The 21,826-nt window shown below is 39.4% G+C and overlaps 1 protein-coding gene across 1 annotated transcript in view; it reads left to right on the plus strand.

Moving 5' to 3' along the window:
• The first annotated feature begins 1,517 nt into the window (after positions 1-1,517).
• Positions 1,518-21,826, plus strand: part of LOC148831729 (sickle tail protein homolog) — a 279,568-nt gene continuing 259,259 nt past the window's right edge. The window contains exon 1 of the mRNA XM_088918250.1: positions 1,518-1,624. Within this exon, the coding sequence (XP_088774376.1) occupies positions 1,552-1,624 (73 nt within the window). The 5' untranslated portion in view covers positions 1,518-1,551. The remainder of the gene's footprint in view (positions 1,625-21,826) is intronic.

Consider the following 21,826-nt stretch of genomic DNA (forward strand, 5'->3'; position numbering starts at 1 on the left):
GAGCTTCATATATAACAAGGTAAATGTTCACAACGTAGGAAAATATAATACAGTACTAACATCTGCAGATATTTTAGCTAAAAACTTCACATGAATATTTCATAAACTTAACCTTGCTTGTGGTCATTTTCCCTCTGCAATTTTGTTTGGGGGCAGGAGGCTATAATGTTTTTCAAGACTGTTCGAATTAAATTCACAATACCTGTGTGAGCTAAAAGAATACTGGTCCTCACACAGCAGCTGCTCTGTCATTTTGTATATGAACTGCATGTCTTGGAATCACGATTTGCGGTGCAGCTGGTGTAGTGGAGCCACCTATTGATTTTTCTCATCTGCATGAAGGATTCTTCCAAATTCAAAACCTCTGCGCCCTTTCTAACCCGTCCTGTCCTGTACTACAAGAATACAAGTATACAAGCAACCAGCGAGAGTAAACCTATAAAGAGGAGACGATAGACAAGCAATCAGATGAAAGCACTGAAATTCATATTGCTGAAAATGCAATATAGAGTATGCAGTAAATACTGTATGCTGTTAATATCACTTTAAGGTGATGTGTTTAACATTAACCACCTGTGATAAGTATATTTATGTTACAATAATAAGAGGGCCTTAAAAAGTTAAGTTGCTTAAGTGGATACAGTCAAATGACTATTAATATTACTGTTGCCACACCCGGTGAGAAAAAGATAAGATACCTGTAACGGAAATCTAAGGAGCTGAAATCCATCCCAGCAAGAGCTCTGTTCTTTTCACTGAGATTCTGCTTAGTGCACAGAACGGAACTGCAGAATGACAGCAAGTTTATAAAAATTTAAGAGAGAAACATCCGACACCCAGTCGTCAGCTCTCACACATTTAACTTCCAGTAATTGCTGGATCACTTTTTTAATGTCTTGAAATACATACTGTAAATAACATTCTAAAATAAAGCTACAGAGTGCTTTATGCTCCTTTATTTGTTGACGCACAGCCCACTAAAAGACTAATTCAGTAATTCAATAGTCTGGGTTTACAGGACGGAAATGACATTTGACAAGCTTTCTCCGTTAAACGTGTGCCTTTTTATAGACGGCGGTTACAGATAGGAATAAACTGATACCAAATGTAGTTTCTTTTACCCACAATCATATTTCAGTGCCTTTTCTGTAGTGACGTAATGCCCGCAGTCATGTGAAGATTGAAGTTTTTTTTTCCCACTACACTCAAACATCCCTGTTCCGACAATGCCACCCTCTTCCCCAAGTACTGAAATGCCTTCATTCCCGTTCGCTCCGCGTATTGCCATACCATCAGGTGAAAAACGCTGTTTCCGGAGGACAGGGACTGTGCGTCTACTGCAGTCTTGGCATGAAATGAAACTGCAACTCTGACAGAAAAATTGAAGGCAGAGAGAGAGAGAAAAGGGAGATTCTACAAGCAGATGTCTAGTCGCGCAGAAGAAGGCGTTTCCTAAACGAGACTGATTCATTGCTTTAGTTTCGGACACTTTCAAAGCACAACCTAACATATAAGATCCCGGCGCAAGCTTGTCCGTGAAAGGTGTGGGAAATGTCTGGGAACCGGGTGCAATTTGCAGACCTTCCTCCTCAAAGCGAGCGAAAAGGGAGCCCGAAATTAACTAGTAAGAACTTTGAATTTCTGCTGGCTTTGGGGTCCAATAAGTTGAGATAACCGCGGTTTGATATTGACCTTGTACTGTATGTACTGCGCTGTGTGAGAGATGACGGTACACTGGTGCTTGCGTTACGAAAGCTGCTTTTTGAATGATGTGGTCACAAAGTCTTCATCTTTCATTAATGTTGACAGTAATTCATTGACTGATAACAGTCGAAGGTGTTGTTGTTGAGTTTAACCCTTCCTTTTCCAATACACCATGTCTTAGTAGTTATGATCTCGCTTTGATGGATTCGTGACAATATATTTTGACATTTTTGGCATGTCGGCAGGTAAGAAGTAAGAAGGCTTACTGCAGTGCAATAATCATATTCCACAGAAGGTGGGATTTCAATCGATCGTGTTCATTTGCAGTCCCTGTGTATACACAGTACCTGTTGCATTTTCATACACATTTTCCTATTGTCCATGCTGTCATCTCATGACTCGGAACATTTATTATTTCCATCGATTTGAAATTCAAATAGGTTGCTTTAAAGGGGATATCCCGAGAGCAACAGTGAAGACAGGTTTGCAGTGGAAACGATTACAGTAATAGATTAAAACAAATCTATTAGAACAAATCTCGCAAACTTTCTTGCTAGAACTAGTGTTTCGTGTGACATACAGTAATACTATATGGTGAATGGCATCTATCCTAAGAAAAAAATACCCGAAGTTTACAACTTTACATCAAGCACGAAGCTAATAAACAGTATGACTGTACTTCGTAAGGAAATGTATTTCGTAAGGCGTTTTAAAAAGGGCTATTTTGCTTTAACAGCAGCTGTAATAGCATTTTTGAATACGCTAGGTTTTGTGTGTACATTTATTTTAGTGTTGAAAAATGTTGATAGGAGAATCATAGTCCTGGATTAGCAGTAGCAGAGGAATTGGAAGAGCAATTAAACTGCGCTATGGAGCAGACATTGTTACAGTCTTACAGTGTTTCGTAGCATCCTCTCCCTTGCCTGATTCCACAAAGGCAGCGTTCATTAACGTTTATTTTACTCCAGCCCTGTAAAAAATAAACGGAATGGTTTGTTTAGAAAACAATTCTACAGTTTTGTTTACTTTAAAGAACAGACGTATTTGCTTTGTCTTTAATAGTAATGATTATATATGATTGTACACCACATTGTACCACACATATTTGGCCAATAAGGAATTTTTAATATCTTTATTTTATAACGCAGCTGTCACGATATATCACCTCAACGCGCTTGGCAGTAAAACAGTAGAGAGTAGTATGCTGTACATATGTTAATACAGTAACATTCTGTGAATGTCGCTTTATTATTTCAGCAAAGACTGAGATGCTATTACAGTAGAAAGGTGGTGTGGCCAGAAGCCCTATCACCCTGCAACTCACAGCTAGCAGCCAGGTGGAGCTCACAGGTGTGAGCCTGGTCAGCACCTGGATGGGAGACTCCTGGGAAAGCTAAGGCTGCTGCTGGAAGAGGTGTTAGTGGGGCCAGTAGGGGGCGCTCACCCTGCAGTCTGTGTGGGTCCTAATGCCCCAGTATAGTGATGGGGACACTATAGTGTAAAAAGGGTGCCGTCCTTCAGATGAGATGTAAAACCGAGGTCCTGACTCCCCGTGGCCATTAAAAATCCCAGGGTGTTTTTTGAATAGTGTAGGGGTATTAACCCCGGACAAATTTCCCCCTGGCCTTTACCAGTCATGGCCTCCTAATAACCTTAATCTATGAACTGGCTTCATCACTCTGTTCTCCTCCCCACTGAGAGCTGGTGTGTGGGGAGTGTACTGGCGCACTCTGGCTGCCATTGCATCATCCAGGTGGAGTGCACACTGGTGGTGGTGGAGGGGATCCCCATGACCTTTAAAGCGCTTGGAGTGGAGTGTCCGGGAAAGTGCTATATAAATCTAAGGAACTATTCTTCTTATTCTAAAGTGCCTGTGTTTTTTTTTGAGAAGAGAAACAGCGTTGCTATGGTTTGTACCTGCAGGGTCGGGGTGACACTCAGACAACTGAAGTGCAGCTCCATTAGAAGTCAGGTTCACAGCACAGGACTGACCATATAGGGGCTGGATACCACCTGTTGCCAGACACATGCCCAACAGACAGCACAGAGACACAGACAAAAGGGAAGCACAAAACAGGGGGGCAGCGTTCTCACACGTTTCTGCTTTCTACAACAAACCTCCCACTCGTCCTTCCAGGACCAGTCCACTGACATGTCTGGCGATTGACGTGAAGACCCCAGCTCCTCCTGGCACTCTGTGCCCAGCTGCATGCCATCTCCAGTAGTAGTGTGCCTGTCACGATCGTAATCCCTCCTCTTAAGGGCGCTCCGGCTCGTTCTTATTTTGCTAATTACGTGCACCTTCCCCCAATCCTGCCCCTCCTTATTTAAGACGGGCACTCTCGCTACTCCCGGCTCTGCATTGGAAGTTGGACGCCCGGATGCCTGCATACCACCAAGTCGCCCTATGCCCCCAGCTTGAGGGCATAGGCCTCCTATTGGCATCCTGACCCAGCTGAGCCCGGGGCTTGGAGCGCCTGGCCTCGTCGTCCCGTTTATATTCCCAGTCCGTGTACCGGATCCCGTTCCGGTTTTGAACTGTTTTGTCACGTCTCAGCTGGATCACCCCGTTTGGACTTTTGGACTTCACCCCTCTGGACTAGTTCGCCCTGGCTACACCCCCCGAGCACCAGTTCACTGTCGTCAACCCCTCCTGATCCTCGTCCTCTCCTCCCCATCGTCCTTTTCCGCTTACTTCCGGATTATACCGTCTGCATAGGGTCCAGAACTATGCGTCGTTACAGTGCCCCATTGCCCCTCGCGGGCACAGACTTTGCCACAGTGCCACAGTATCAGAGACGTATGAAGTATCAAACACACAGCAGATACTTTTTTGTCTGTGGCCTTGCCACATCCGAATGGCGGTGTTATTTTCAGACGTTTCATAATAATATGTGTGAAAAAATATAGATCCTGAAGAAGTTTTATACTGAAATCAGGCCTACCTAAAATAGAGATAACAAGGATATCAGAGAGTCACCTACCTTGAGCGCATTCAAATGCAGACTCAGAACCTCCTTCTTCAGAAAGGCTTTTATTTAATTGGTATCTGTGTCTGCTTCTAGTGCATTTCTAATCCCTTGTGGTTCTTTGTGCTGATTTTGTTAGTTTTCTCCTATCATTACTTATTTAACTGTTTGATATATGTTTCCTGTAAAGAGCTTTGAGAAGATACTTTTAAAGGCACTATATAGAATAGTTTATTATTATAAAGACACAAATATCTTATGAAAATAAGTAATTGAATTAACAGTTTTTATCTGTTTGATTGTTTTACCAATAATACATGGCCTTTAGTCTTTATGGGGTTAAGATAATTCAGTTTTCTCTCTCTAGAAATCATTTTTAACCAATCTGAAATAATATCCTCTGCAGTCCTTTTCTTAATAAATGATGCTTTTATTGATCTTTTTTCCCAGATGAATTTCATTTCAAATTGACACTGTCTAGAAAAAAAAGCTTTATTTCTAATTTGGTGACCCCATTGGACTGTAAGTGTTCAAAATGAAAACAGGAATTTTCAAGTGCAAAAAATGTTCATTCAGATCTACAAGTAGTCATGCAGCTGCAAATGTTATTGTGTGGAACGCTCTTTTGAAAACTGGTTTGATCTTTTAGAGAACATGAGAAGCTGATAAACTGTAATCAACTGTAATCCTCAAGCACCAGTGCTTCAGACAAGGGTTCCACTGGCCCCTGAGGGCCTAGCTCAGGGGTGTCCAGTCCTGATCCTGTAGGGGTTTTTGAGGTTGCTTTAAAGGAACAGCACCCGAAGAGCTGAGAGAAGATGTGGAAAGCGCTCCAGTTAAGCCAGAAACTAGCAGGTTTTGCTTGTTAAGAGCTGAGTTGGGATGAAAACCCATAGACTCACTGGCCCACCAGTACCTGGGTTGGACACCCCTGGCCTAGATCCTACCCATTCAGCCAGTCTAGCTGAGTGTCCTACCTGCCTCCAGGCCTATCTGTCATGCCCTCTACATCTAGAGGGCGCTGTTCCTAGTTTACCTGTGCTTTATATCTCCGGGTCTCCCTATCCTCCTGGCTCGGAATTGGGATCGGTTGTCGAGAGGCTCGCCTCACCAGGTCGCCCCACGTCCGCTGCCTGAGGGCTCCTGTCTCGTTCCGACTCCGCCCGATACCTTGAGCCCCGACCGAACCCCCGTGTTTGCTCCGTTCCTGCCGCTACGCATAGGGTCTTCCTGTTCTGCCGGTCTCTCCCCACGGCTAGCCCCCGGCTTCCGTGACACCATCATGGTATTAGTGGCTTCAACAGAGATGTGACCATGGTCTCCTATAACCTCAATGCATTTCCCTGTGCTATTGATCTGATCCTAGAATCTCCCAAAGATTCCAAAACCAAAATCCTGCGTTACACCTCTGGGGTGATATGAAATTGTGAAAATAACCAGGGTTATTTAAAAACTCTCCGTAAGATGCCTGTACATTCCAACTCCTCTACAATTCTTAATTTAATCACAATAGGCCAAGACCTAAGTTATATAAAATACTTCTGCATTCAACTTTGAATTTTCCTTAGTTTCTTGAGTCTTGATGGTAATAATGGAAAGAGCATTCAATTTAAACCTGACTATTTTGACTGTAATAGTTACAGGGAGCATTGATTATTCATACAAGAAGCCAACCAGTAATCACAATAAGTGTAAATAGGTTTGATAGGATCAAAATGTTTAAAATAATCAAATCCATTTAATCTTTGCCTTATCGTGGTGTTTCTTTAATTTCAGGGTGATTTGTCTTTGTCTCCAGGCTCGTGTTAATGTTGAAAAAAGTCCGTCTTAGACAGTCAAAACAGATATTCAGCAAGTAAAAGGGAACAACTAATCAATTTGTCATCTGACAGCGCATGAAAAGAGAGTGGAATATTCTTGAATATGTGAATACTGAACTATCATGTTAATATATTTGGTGACATTTCATCTGTTATTTCCTGTAGTGGCGGTAAAGTCCTGATATGTTTCTCAGTTTCTTAAATTGCTGCTGAAATGCAAAGAGCTTACTAAGCAAAAACAGGCACAGTGATCACAGTCTTGATAATAATTTAATATTTAGCAGAAATGACATTTTGTTAAAATGTGATTTTAACAAAATGCCTATTATAAAACACCGCCATGTCTGTAAAATTTTATTTTCTTTGCTTGTATCAGCACAATCTGGTATCTGGTATTTCTTCCTGGTAACAGCTACACCCATATTTCAGTTTTAATCATCTAGCCTGGAGTAGTGGAGGTTACAGACTGCAAGGGTGGTGACTGTACGTTCCTGTCAAGGTTTTAACAAGTACAACTGTGATTTATTCCACATGTGTATCAGAAGCAACGTTTTGGGACTGCGTTTAAAATTCTTGACACATTTCTTTTAGGTGCCTGTCTACCTCTCCCAAACCGTGGCCATTCTTTCTTCTTCACTGTTAAATGTTTAATGAGGTCTTGCTTCAGTCTTTACAACTGCTCATTTTCTGTTGAGCATCAAGAGAAACTGATCACTTTATTTCTACATGCGTGTTTTAGAAGAATACAGTATGGGGATTATGGACATGGCTTAAATGTTATCTGTGTCAACTTGATTACACGTCATCATTCATTACTGGCTGTGATGCACCTGACTGACTGCTGCACTAATTCACCTCATTAGTGGGCGAGTTGATTGGCCACAGAGGTCAGGAGGTGATTTAACCTGCTGGATATCAAGCCTGGTAAAACTACAAGAAGGAAAGACACAGAAAGGAATCATTATGTTGTCTGGGGTGCTCACAGCCAACAATTTATAACCTGACAAGACATTCCAGCCGAGCACAAGCTGTCAATAATAGATCACAACCTGGAAATCACAAGTCACAACACCTTACTAAAATCTATGGGAAAGCGCATGTACTCAGGGCAGGTGTGTTTAGTCAATACAGACCTCTACTTGTGTAGCAGCACCTGTCTTGTTAGATGAGAACCTGACAGTGATGCTGTGGATATCGTAGCTTTGCTCCAGTTGTCAGACTTGTGCTCCGTTGAACATCTGTGGGAATGAGCTGGGATAATGTGTGTCATCTAGGGCTCAGCGACCAATGAACAGGCACATGCTTGCCCAGGCTCTGCAAGAGGAAAGGGCCGAGTCCCAAAAGACAGCACCTGCAAGCTGTGTAAAGCATGTGGTGTAGATGTACAGCTTGTACCGATTCCAGTGGTGGTCACACACGCTACTGGCATAACCCCAGATCAACCCTGTTAGTGACAAATGCTTGTCAGTGTAATGAATTTACCTAAGCCATGACTGTTCGATAAATAAGTTAGCGCACCTGCTACAAAAAAAGATGTTGTCATTTTTCTGATAATACCCCTGTACAGTCTTTGCAGTTATAAGTGATAGTTTCGTCTTTTGCTCAGTATTTTATTTAAATAAATGATTTCATCCACCAGGCATCTGTGATCTGTGTACTTTTTTATGTGAAGATTAATGTAATTAAGGTAAATTATCTATGATTTACTGATTATGTAATTAACCTTGAACCACACCCCAAAGAGCTACCATGTTCCATCCAAACATTGCGGAGAGGTTAATATCGAAGGAGAAACTGAATTTACAGAAAACCAAAGTGATGGTTAACAAATATGCATTTTGAAGGAAATTATCGTAAATTGTGGCAAGCTTGGAATGGCCTGAAATTGTGTGCATTACTATCATGAGCAGAATACCAGATGCCCTCAATAAGAAGAAAAGGAAAAATGGGTTGGAGTGCTTTGGAAGATTAAGTCTAATTCTTTAGGGTAAAATGGATTTATGATTTAAAAGGAAAGTGTTTGAGCTGCCAGTATTAACATATGGATGGGAAATCTGGACAATGAATACAAAGTGATCTAGAAATTACAGGTGACTTGAAGAAGCTTATCAGGATGTATGTTCTGAATAACAAGAGACAGTAGGTGAAATGAAAGGGTCATTTCACATAAAGACACAACTCATTGCAGGAGCAATGAAACACTGAACTGGGTGCAAAGAGAACAAATACGACATCCTGTACAATTCGAAGTTCACTACCTGCTCACCCCTGGATCTGTGAGCCAGTGATCACTGGTTGTTACTCCAGTAATTTGAGTGAGAGTCCCTTACTTTTACTGTATACTGTGAATGGTACAGCAACTTTTTATCCTGTTAAAAATCAAGTTTCCAATTTTTTTAACTAAAAGACATAAACAAAAAAGCAGTAATACTAAAAATGCATCTACTAATTATAACAACGGTAATGAAAGAAGTCTGCAATATGTATTATAACATATAATGAGTGAGTTCGATAGTACACGGCAAGCTTCTTTAAAACAATGCCATTAAAAGGAAACCACAAAACATTGATGGTTGTTAACTGATGAACAAATAGACCTGCGTTCAAAGTGTGTACTGAATATTTCTGTATATTTTGTATTTGGTGGAAAATGGACAAAAAGAATTGTAGATTTCTTATATCATTACAGATGCCTTTAAGAAAAAATGGGATAACAGACTAGTGTAATTAAGACCATGATTTTTACTGCAAAATCTTTTTTTCTTTCCATTACAAAGGTGGTTTTCTAATTTGGGCCCACAATTTAATCTCCTGGCTCTTACTATCATTAATGTAACACTGTAGAATCATCACACAAACTCCCAGGCTTGTTGTTAACTAGCAGGAAAGTTGTATTCAGTGGGTGTTGGAGAGCCCAGCTCTGGGAACTGACAAGTGATAATTTTAGGGTATACAGAATAGAAAAATTACAGGACTTGGACTCCATTGTTTGATGTTATTTGTCTTGCAGTGGTTTGAAAGTGGGGGTAATTATAGAGGTTAATCCAATATTCCATCATGGTAACGTATGCTGTCGTTTATGAAAATGGTACATATACAGTATGTGGCTTTTAGCGGATTATGTTTAAGGTAGTGTTTCATTTTTTAAGAGCATCATTGATCTCACAGATATGGCTCTGCACTGAAGCTCCGTCTGTGACAGTTCTGTGGTCTCTTGACTGTTGTTTACATCTTTCAATTCATTTTAAAAAAGCAGATGAGAAGTGGTTCTGAGCCTTTTCATTACCATGCAGAAAAATACGTTATTTTGTTCAATGATGCAGAGCAGATGTTTTCTGCAGTTTAATTTGTACTGACCAGAATGCAAGCTGCTGCCTACGTCCTTTTTATAGAAAAGTATAATACTTAAAGCTTTTCCTTAACCTGCATTGGGGGGGGGGTTGAGCTACAAGCCACCTAAAAAAAACAACATTTCCTTGCAAAACCTTTGCCAGCGGGTTGCGCACAAACACGATCAAAATTATAATAAATCTGCTGAGATTTGAAACTTCGTTCCAGTCATCCTGAGCTGCACATTGAGAACCGATAAATACGGAAGAGAAGGAGTTTCTCGTTCTTAGAATTCCTCGCTAATTCGTTCCAGGCGTGGGCCTTGTTAGCAATTAGGACGTGACGTTTTCTGGATCACAGTGTCGAGATTCATTCCCACTTATTACTGAGGAATTGTAGTCAAGCACTAGTAAAATGTAATATATCTGAGAGGTCTCATAGTCTTGAGTGTGTATGCACACTTCCTCCTCGCCCGCGTTTTGGCATAATCATCCCCAAGCTCGGTTCCAGCTGCGCACACTTCCTGTTTCTTTCTTCGCTCAGCTTCGATACCGTCGCCCGCAGCCCTTCCCTGCGGTTGCAGGCATGCGTTTTCGCCCGGAAATCCTTTTGCCCCCGTCAAAACGAGCAAACGGGGAAGAGCAGGGGAAAGGAGTGCACTTCGCCATCCTCGCTGTGGGATTCACCGATGGCCCGCGCCTCGTCGACGCCTCCTCGTGCATAGTCACCTACTGTACGTCACGGCTTCCTGAAGGTTACTGCTCTCTGTAACTGTAAAGCTACATCACAGTACAGTGCGCACTTCATGTGCATTTTAATAGTACCCTTTTAATATAAAAATCTTTATACTAGTGTATTCAATTTCTGTCATATTCTTTTGCTCATTGGAATTGTTCGTGTTAGTTCAGGAACTTATGTCGTGCAAATGGTGAGGACGGGCATGTACATATTTTGTTATCCCTTAGCTAAGAGCCTTCAGATGTATCCACATACTAACCACTGAAATAAGACACTTCTGACAAAACTAATAGACTGTCCATGTCTTCCCTTCCTCAGTGCACATTTGATATTTGTTGAGTTACCTTGCTGGTGTGTGAAATGGCACATTTCACAAATATTCCATTTTAGATTAGAATTCATCCTGACTAATGTTTTAATGGGAAGCATGTTGGCTAGTAATCATTTAAAAGAGCTTTGATATCACAGATGTCACAGTGTAGCATACTGAAAATAACTTGTGAAGTACATTTGAATTTATGTGTAATAGTTTATGAAATAAAGTAATGTTATACAGTAGAAGGCTTTGAACCTTTCAGTGGGTTTCAAGAAGTGTGGATGTTGGTCATGGTTGATGATTCCACTTGGTCATGAGCAGTATTTGAGATTTAGAAGTCGTATAATGTTTTTATTTGTGGAAAACCATTAGACCTTCAAATGTAGACCTTACAATAAACTGCATATATTACATTACTATATTTTTAACACTATTAATTCCAGAATTACAGCACTTTTCAACAAGGATAGCAGGATACACTATCTAGTGTGGGCTCAGAGAAAAAGAACATTACAATACACTGAAATGAAAAAGAAATGGTTGATTGGTGGCTGTAAAAGAGATAGCCAGTCCTTGAACTGAAGAACTTTCCAACAGTATAGCCAAGCACAGTGAGACAATTGCAATGCAAAAATTAAACAGCATTCTTGTTTGTTCCTTTCAGTATCCTCTGTTCTTTAACCACCGGGGAGAATGTAAGCATGTGATATTGTGGCTTTAGAAAAGCATGTAATTCCATGAGCATAAATAGTGTTATGCTATTGGAAAGTGAACCACTCTATGTGCAGAAGAGGAATGATTCTTATTATGTATGTGTGCCAACAAGCCTAACCCAAAAGCTGTGTGAAGTGTTTAACCTTATAATGCAGTTTGATTTGAGTTTCAATTTACTGTAGGTTTCAGAAAAAAGTAAAGACCATTTTTTATTTCCTATAAAATATTTGTTTATTGGAGTTGCCTACTGATTTTTCCAGTTGAAAAAATAATGTGAATTGAATATATTATTAATGGTCTGTTGATGTTTACATTCAATGAAAATAAAAAGTTAGCCTTTGGGCACTCAGATGAAAGGGGTACTATAAGACCCCTAGTAGTGTGGCAAAAAACTATTTTCTTAACAATTTTAGTGTTTTTCGTTTTTCATTTTTATTGATATTTTTGATTGTTGCAGGCTTACACGAACATATATTTCAAGTGTACTTGAAATCCGTTCTGATTTTACTTTTTAACTTTTAATATTAAAAGTAATATTAAAATAGTAATATTTTTTTACTTTCGACATTCCTGTACTAAATCAGAAACACAACACAGTGTTGTTGGATTTAATCCAGTATTTTAAACATGGATATCAAACAAAATTACAGAAAAGCTTAACAAGATCCAGATCAAAGAATTATGATGAGTTTTGGCGTGAAACATGACATTCTGTCAAAATACAAATATTACAAGGTTCGTATTGGGTATGACCTCTCTGACCATTAACATACTGCTGATCTGGCTCTGAACATACTCCTGTAGAACATTTCCTGTACAGCTTGCCTGTTGAAACAATCAACATCTTTCCCTTGGACTCAGATCAGGAGAAAAAGCTAGCCATGGTGAGACCCTGATATTGGTCAAATTCTTGAAGTTGTGCAGTTGTGCCACTGTAATCCTTGCACTGGCTCGTCTTGCATTGCCCTGCTTGGAAATGTATACTTCTGGATTGGCTTGCAGGTAAAGGACTATCTGTTGTTTCAAGGATTTTGTAGATGTATAGCTGGATAGTAAGGTTGTCATCATCTTTCAGTGCCCCACTGGTCGTTTTTTGAACAAATCCACAGTTGGCATAACAGTCACTTCCAAGAGCAAAATGGTATTTATCTGTGAAAAAAATCACCTCTTCACTCCTTGTACCAACCTCAGATGTTCTCTGGCCTACAAAAGACAGAGATACAACTACGTGCATGCAGATCACTGTTATACAGTATGTACAGTGCACTGCTGTCGTTCCACTTACTGTATATAGGGGAAATCAGTTACCCAGAATGGACAGGATGGCTGTAACTGTCTTGTAATCAGCGTCTTGGATCGGTCTTGGATCAGAGTGGTGATCCTTCGCCTTCCTGGACTTGACCTATTACTCACAGAGCCGGTTTCCCAATGTCTCTGAACTCGTCTGGTGATTATTGCAGAAGAATACAGTATCTCTTTCTCTTCCATCTCAGGCAACTTCATTCAGAGAGAGTTCTCCTTCAATCATGCCAGTAGCAACCAGGTGATTTGTCATTACTCCAGTGGTATATGACAATATCTCACTGAGGTATTTGTATGAAATCCCATTTATTATTTTGTAATCTGAAGAGACAACACAATAAACCACAGCCTAACTCTGCATTATTTAAAATTTTAATATTATCTAGGTGCCTAATGAGCACAACATAGACTGTTGTGTTTTCATTTTGCGTCACTATGGTCACAACTTGTTGACGTTCGTGAATAGTTGTCATATTTCTCATGTGCACTCCTGGTTTGAAAAACAAATTATATCACTCATGTCATTAAGACATGAGAGGCCGCTAACTATGGCAAATTGCAATGAAAAATGTAATGCAAGCATTATGAAACGTGTGAAATGATTCTCTATGAAGGCATTTTGCCAGTGGTAATTTAATGATTACCTATGATGGATATTTTGGAGAATATGCTTGTCCAAAAATAGCAGCCCTCTGAAATGTTAAACAGCTGTTTTCACATTGGTTTTAAAACGAAATCCCCTCTGGATACTTAAATTGCAACAACTGAAACAATAGATTTTACATTATCAGTCCATGAAATAACACATGTTCTTCCTTTGCGACTGTGCACTGAAGGAACGTTTGTAAAAGAAAGACTCAAGTGGTAGTTTTCAATTAAATGTTCTGTTTGAATGGAGGTGGTCCCCTTTTTTGCAAAACGCATAAACATTGCCGCAGCTCAGCAGTTTGTTCTGAATTATCATAGTTTTTCTTATTGTCCCAATTTTCTTCTTATCATCATTTTTAACAAAGAAGTTTCTCCAACATTGACAATTCTCTTCATGGACAGTATGAATTCCCCAAGTACTAAATAGTGTTACCTGTGATTGTAGCAAGGGATTATTTCCAGACTGCTTGGAAACACTTTAGAACTTTTGAATGTAAAGAAGTTTATAAAATATGGAAGTAAAAGGCAGTGTGGAATAAATTATTTCTGTCTGAAGACTTGACAGCTGATCAGGAGGGTAATTTGCTTTCATAGCAGACGAAGGAAGAGCAGTTGAACAGGACCTTGGGAGTCCTGGGGGAGATCAGTTTACGCGCAATATACTGAAATCAGGTTTGCTCACTTTGAAGTTCTAGTAAGCAAAAGAAGAAATAAAAATAAACTGACTGTTTAAAAATGTGTCTCGGAGGTTGTTTGTTTATTGCAGCATCCACCGTTGTCAGGCATGGTGTTTTCTTTCCCTCATGCTACGCTTCTCATTTCCTGTAAGAAGAGTGGGGGAGTTTCTGACCCTCAGCGCCGCAGCTGAGAGTTGAAATTTATACCTGTGTGAAACACTTTTCATAAGCTTCGACTTCTCCTTTGGAAGCACGCTGTGAGGCAGGTGCTAGGCTCATTTCAAACTGGGTGTATCTATAGCTAAAAAACATTCAAATTATTAGATAAGGACATTCAGTCCTGTTACTGTGTACATTTAACTTTTATTGCAGTTTGAAATGCCCTCATCGATGCTGATTCTTTTTAAACCCTAAATATGAAAATACCATTGCAGTTCCCCTTTAATTAATTACTTAATTCATTTTTTTCATCTCTTAAAACAATTGGCACTATACAGCAGAAAATGAGATATGTCCTCTCCCCAGGTTACAAAAGACTTGACTTACAGTACGCAAACTTGACTTTACGTAAAATCCTTTGGTGGGAGTTTATATAAGATAAGATCTCTTTTTTGGCTACATACAATTTCTTGTATTAGGAATTTTTTTTTTCACATACCCCAGCTTGCTCTCCATGAGACACAGACAGGGAGAGAGAAGCTTGGGGGCAGAGCGCAGGGTCAGCCATTGTATAGCACCCCTGGAGCAGCTGGGGTTAAGGGCCTTGCTCAGGGGCCCAATGGAGTAGGATTATTCTGCCAGCCACAGGATTTGAACTGGCAGCCTTCCAGCCACAGCCACAGATCCTTAGCCGCAGAGCCACCGCACCACCCTAAAAAAAAAGCACTTTCAGCAATTGCATTTCAAGTCAGTAGAAGGGGGTCTTCACAGAAGCACCTGGCAGCGGTGGGATCTGTTACAAGAGTAAAGAGCAAGAATTTCCTTCGCAGATGAATACAGCAGCCTGAGCAGAGTGCGTCTCCAGCAGGGCTCTCTTATATACTTCATTCTCTCTTCACTTTTTCACATGTATGGTGACTTCTGCATATTATCTTGCACTTTTGCACGGAAAGCTGTGACTAACCAACATTGCACTGTTGCACTGTCTAATCACAGGGTTTTAAAAATGTTTTCATTTATTGTTATGTCATTGCATTTGTTTTCTCAGTTATCTGTAGTTCAGGTGTTTTACATATGTCTGCCTGTTGGTCTTCATTTTGCCTAGGCTTACGTTTATAGGCATTTGGGATCCAAATCCTATTAAAAAAATCCTAAAAAATCCTTTTTAGGATCCTTGACCAATGAAGGAAATTGCTTGCTGGCTCAATCTCTGTTGGTTTATTGGTTGCCTAAAAATGTTCTTTGCTTCTTTTTTGTCTTTTGCCACAAATATTCCATTCTAAATCCAACGGATCAAGGGCAGACTAAACATTTAATCAATTCCCACCACAGCTGCAGTTAAGCTTGAGGGACATTCAATAAGAAAGGTTTTGTTTCTAGCTTAAATCACCTATTAGTTTGAAGTATGAAAGCAGCCATGCATCGTTATTAGTATTGTGTTATTTATATGTTCTGTTTGGTTATGTTGTTCTGAAATATTATATCCAAAAACAAAATCTGTTCAAAAACAGCATTATGTTTTCATATAAATAGAATAATAAATTAAAACGGAAGTCTTTTTTTATCAATTAGAACAGTAAGAATGTGATGTACGTCTTGTGGCACACCTCCAGTATAATTTTTTGGCATACACTTTTGTGTATTTTGTTTGGTTTGTTTAACTTTATCTTCTTAGGAAACTGTTGTTGACAACAGGGAATTTCGAGAATTCGGCTGCTGCCTGTCTCTGTAGTGCGGAAGAAGGTTTTAATGCATTTTCATTTCCCTGAAGGCCTCTAAATTGCAACATGCAAAATTGCTCAATAGAGTCACTCAGTGCTTGCAGTGCCTTGGGATTAACATCCTGTTTTATATTACTAGTGCTGCTCTGACTGTATTCTAGTAGGCTATGTTAATCTCTGATCCCATATTAAGTTAATATATTTACTTCATTGCCCTGAACATACAAACTACAGCAGCAGTAGATGTGATTAAATTATATATCAAAAGTGAGAATTGACATGGTGTTTTGCCAGATCTTTGAATATTCAATGCTGTTTGCACAGTACTGATAGCAGCATAAGAAAAGCAATCCACTACTAGGAAACAGTCCCCTACAAGGGTGTGTCACTGCAGAAACCGCAGACAGAGCCAGTCTTCTGAAGGGCTTGCTTTAGAACTCCATCCTGTATTTATTAATGTAATTAATAAGAATGGGATCAGAAAGGCCTTCCTGCAGTGCAGAATAGTGATTTACATGTGCATCGTGGATGGATCTGCTGTGCATTATGTTCAGCATGATTGTTCTGGAGAGCACAGTTATCCGTTGTTATAAATATCTCCTGCCAGTGAGACCAGTTCACCCCGGAGGCAGAACTGGACTACAGTGTGGTGCACGCCCCCCAGTTAAAAAAACGCACTCGGTGTCAGGGCTTGACTGTGGCCATTACTCTTAGAACCCAACGAATGACGGTAAGAATACAGGGTCCTTCAGCTGTGCTTCAAATCATAGTGTCACGCAACACTGGCTGTGGAGCCTGGTTCACATTTTCTAAAAATAATAAAAAGGTGAAATTGTAGCCTACAGAAAATGGCCAGAGAGGAGGAAATTCTGTATGTTGAATATCTTGTAGCTCTACTCTCAGAAAAAACAATGTACCTTCTATGTACAGTAATTCTCCTTGTTTTTAAGTTACATTTTACTTTTATGATCACTTTATTAGCTATATACAATTTCTTGTATTAGAAATTGTATTTTTGCATATGCCAGCTTGCTCTCCATGAAACACACAGACAGGGAGAGAAGCTTGGGGTCAGAGCACAGGGTCAGCCATTGTACAGTGCCATTGGAGCAGTTGGTGTTAAGGGCCTTGCTCAGGGGCCCAACAGAGTAGGATTCCTCTGTCAGCTGTGGGATTTGAACTGGCAAACTTCCAGCCACAGGCGCAGAGCCTTAGCCACAGTGCCACCGCTCCGCCCCAATGTAGGGCAGCATGGGGGTACAGTGGTTCACTTGTGTGATTCCCCCATTTTCCTCCCTGCGTTTCCTCCAGGTGTTCCAGTTTCCTCTCACAGTCCAGAAACATACAAGTGGGTAAATTGGTTTCTGTGAAAACTGGCCCTGGAGACCTTGATCTGGAAAAGTGGTTAGGAAATGAATGGATGGATGGGTGGATTTTACTTGTGTCGTCTTTTTATACCATAAGTTGTGAAACAGGTTTTCTTCTTTCGACAGTTTGTTAAGAGTAATATTACACAAATATGCAAATAATGCAAAATTTTCATCTTCAGAAGCAAAGCAGGAAATGCAGCATTACTGTTTAGTCATTTTGATAGTCTTTATTGTTATCTTGATGTCTTTGTCCTAAAAAAACACATTGTGCTTATATGGAGGCACAATGTAAGACACTGAATGTGCTTTAAACAACTGACTCCTTTTTGTGACCTTGGGTGTGTCAGATGACTTTTTGTTCCATTTCAATCCCACCCAGCTGTTACTTTGTGTAAAATATTACGCAGAAGAAGAATGTCGGAAGGAAAAGATGTTGGTCCTTGGCTGGAATTTGCAGTTTCTTAAATTACAGCTGCAAATGGTAACAGTAAATGAAAGCTTTAGGAGTGTTCACATTCTCTGGCGTGTGACCCGGCCCTCCCACACGTGTCTGAGTGCCGACACATACATTTTAAAGAATAATAAAAGATAACTGAGCCATCCACTCCATTCCTCAGAAATAGAAGTCAGTGATTCAGTTTTCTTGAAAGAAATAAAAGTCAAAAAGCGTTCAAAGTTTATGCAATAGAAGATACATTCTATGACTTGTCAGATGTTTTTAGATACTGTTTTCATCTGGCACTGAAGAAAACCACAGCTCACAGATTTAGTTAAAACACAGGCCTGGGTGAAAGAGCCTCCCATTTTTAATGCTGCAAGACACAGCGAATGAACAGGAGATGACAGCTCTGCTTACTGAATGTTCGCAAGAATCTGATTTAATTTGTACATTGAAACCACATACCAATTACCGGACTGTGGTCAATTAATTGGTCTTAGCAGATCGTCATCAGAAGGACAAGAATGGACTGGTATAAAGAAAAAGTATTTAAAAAATTGTATAATTGTATAAAAATAACCTAGTGTTGTATCTGTAGTTAGAAAACATTGATTTATATTGATTCCTAAACCACAAGACTGAGGCCACACAAATTAGATATATTGCAAAGTTTATTCAGAGTTAAGCCTGAAAAACAAAGAACAAAGAACAGTATGAGGTTATTTCATCCACCCTGTTGCATATACAGTACGTCCCAGTCTTTAAAACACATGTCTTCAAGTACATGAGGCAGGATCATGTCCTGAATGCCAAGAGATGACAGATTTCACCACTATGGGGCACTTTTTCCCTGGGACACTAAGAAACCAGACAGTTTCTGAGTATATCTTCTGAATTTACAAAAATAAGAATTTATAAGGTGTAACACTTTATAAAAGTGTCACAGTAGCTTGTAGAGGCAGCAATAGAATTCCTTTCTAATTTTGCACAGCACAAATGAAGATAATTGATCATAAATGAAGTGGTTTTTGGTTTATTTGAGAATAGTTATTTTCCACAGGCATACTCGCACAAAATCTTAATCTCACTTTAGGTCAGGGCTTTGTGTGAATCAGTGAGTTAACATTTGAGCGAGCTTATCTGGAATTGACTGAGTCAGTTGAAAGTACAGTTAAGTCGCAGTAAAAGGCAAAATAAACAGTAGCCTTGCGTAAGGAGGTTCTCTTTCTTTTAAAAAGGTCAGGATTTTGAGACGTTCCGAGAGTGACTTGAAATTTGCAATCCCTTTGAACTCCTTGCTCCTAAGAATGCTGTGGGTGTTATTTAGCTTTGTCCAGGATCATTTTCTGAATCCCAGGTGACTCTAAAAAAGTCCAACAGCCGTTGCTCTCCATATGAGGCCCACATTGATGTAACAACCCTAAATTTACTGGGGCCGCTGAGAAATGTTTTCAGATGTGTATACTGTACATTGTGACGCTCAAAAGTGTTGCTCTACATCAGTTACAATATGTTTCTCTCTTTTGTGGATTGTACACCATACTAGGGGGAAAGTATAAAAGTTATGGATGTTCATAATGCCTCTTATTTTTTAAAAAAGGAGAAGCTCTTATCAGGGTAAAAAGAATACAAAATATATAAGTATGTGGAGGAATTTGTGATGAAATTCTTATAATGGTGTGCACAGAAAAACGCTTAATAATAGTAAATGGTCTCATATACCTTGAAAATGTAATGATCCATAAGAAAAGCATGATTGTTATTAAGATTTGGAGAAATAAATTGGTTTCTCCACAGATGAGTGAGAAGTCAAATAATCTCTCTTTGAATTTGTAGAAGAGGTCATGTTCAAAAGGGCAGCACAAATAGGTAATGGGAGGAAAACAAGCTGGAAGAAAGCCCAGATCTCAGTGCTGATGTAGAACGACAGAAAATATAATTTGTGACATCGTGTTAGCATTACTACTGTGCTGCTAAACTAGATCTTATTGATGAGTTATCACCGAAATACGAAGACCTAATGAAGACTGAAGCTGCGCTGTGAGATTTTCGGTTCATAATCTTGCAAATGCTTCATTACAACACTTACAAGGCGGTAACAGTTTTTTTCCCTTCCTGGTATACTTTAACTTGGAACCATTTAACAGAAACTGTTAAGAATTAGCTGCCGTAATATATACAGGTTATTTGAATTATATTATATTTAATGTTCTGTATTGGGTTTATGATGTTCTTAAACGTTTAAAATGACCAGAAACACTTTTGCAATGTACCTGCATTGGGCGTGACAAGAGTAAGCTCTCTGAGTCACTTTTCATTTCTTCTCATCCACACAGATTCCTAGACATTTCCTTACAGAGTTTCTACTGTTTCACATTTGAATTCCGAAAATCAGAATCATGCATACGGTATATGTTTTAGTATAATGTTGAACCTCTTTATCAACTTGTATTAATTTCCAACCGTATTAAAACTCATAGTTTGCACTTTTTTGTGTCCTATTTGATTTATGCATTAGGCCGCAGTGATATGTGAGGTAAAGTTGATATATAAACTTTCTACCTCTGAGTATTGGCCTACTGAAGATGCTTAATTGCAGTTAAAAAAATAGTCATGATTTTGTATTTGTTCTTGCCGTGATATCTTAATCTTTCATTTTGGAACATTTAGGGCCTCTCACTAGGTGATTATGGTCACAGTAATGTTCTTGGAGCAGCTACAACACATTAGTGTGTTGTTGGTACAGTACTTTCTATGAAAAGCATAGAGAGTTATGACTCTTAGAATACTGTGTGTCTCTAGATGAGAATGAGTGAAGTGAACAAGTCTCTGCATTACAACAAAATGACTCCATAAGAAATCTTTATTATCCCTCACTTGAGATAATATGCAGCTTTCTTTCACTAAATGTTTATTGTCTTAAAATACATCTCATGCTATTTAACAGTGTTGTATAGCTGTGTTTTTTGAGGTGCTAATAGTAAATGAAACAGGATATGTGACAGTGAAATTGAGATTACAAGAAGAAAAAAGGTCAAGTTTGCGATGAAGAGTTTCTCACAAAGCAGCTTCGTGCTCTTTTGGTGGTGAAGTGCCTCAAGAGGAGACTGTTTGGCAGGGTTTGAGCTGTCATGGTGAACGTTGAGCTACTGCTCTTCTAATCAGTCCTGGAGATCTGAATGGCTCTCAGCCTTGTCTGAAATCAATGGAAGTGTTTTGAAAGAAGAAAGAGAACGATTATGCAGTGTTAAGCAAAATGAGATTAATTTTGTATCATTAGTTTCTGAGGGGATATGAAGGGAATTGAATTGAGCAGCTACAGAAAAGCTATTTTTAATTGCCAGCATTTTTAATAAGAAGTTAAACTAGGCAACTGAATTGATCATCATGCACTGCAGAAGAAAATGTCTTGGGGAAAAAGCACTCTTTGACTATAAATGATACACTTCTGAATGTTGCAGTCAAAGAATTTGTTGGATAGAAAACAGAATTCTTTAGGAGCTTCAAGAAATTGTGCACGATCGGCAGGGAAAGCTTTATTTAATTTTGTTGAAATGTACGGTGTTGTCAAATAATTCTAATGGATGACTGTATTTTGTTAACCCTTTATTGTCTGAAATTTTGTTTCTGTGTAAAATTCTCATATACTGCTGGCTATTTGGGAGACAGACTCTGGCCAGTGCAGACCTTGATTCGAAAGTTTAACGTAATTACTGACTGAATACATTTGATTCCTCCTGTCTGAAACTGAAATTCAGAGTTTTTTACATGGTTTATAGTTTCTGACTTTTAGGTTATGTTTTCATGTGTATCAAAGCATTAACGTTATCCACTTCTTTGATGGACAGGCAGATCGCTTTTTTCAAATCTGCTGTCATTTTCAATGGAGACTCCTCTGTTCTTGCAGGTACTGTACTGT

Source organism: Atractosteus spatula, chromosome 6 (assembly GCF_055471065.1).
Source record: "Atractosteus spatula isolate fAtrSpa1 chromosome 6, fAtrSpa1.hap1, whole genome shotgun sequence".
In the NCBI taxonomy this organism is placed as follows: Eukaryota; Metazoa; Chordata; class Actinopteri; order Semionotiformes; family Lepisosteidae; genus Atractosteus; species Atractosteus spatula.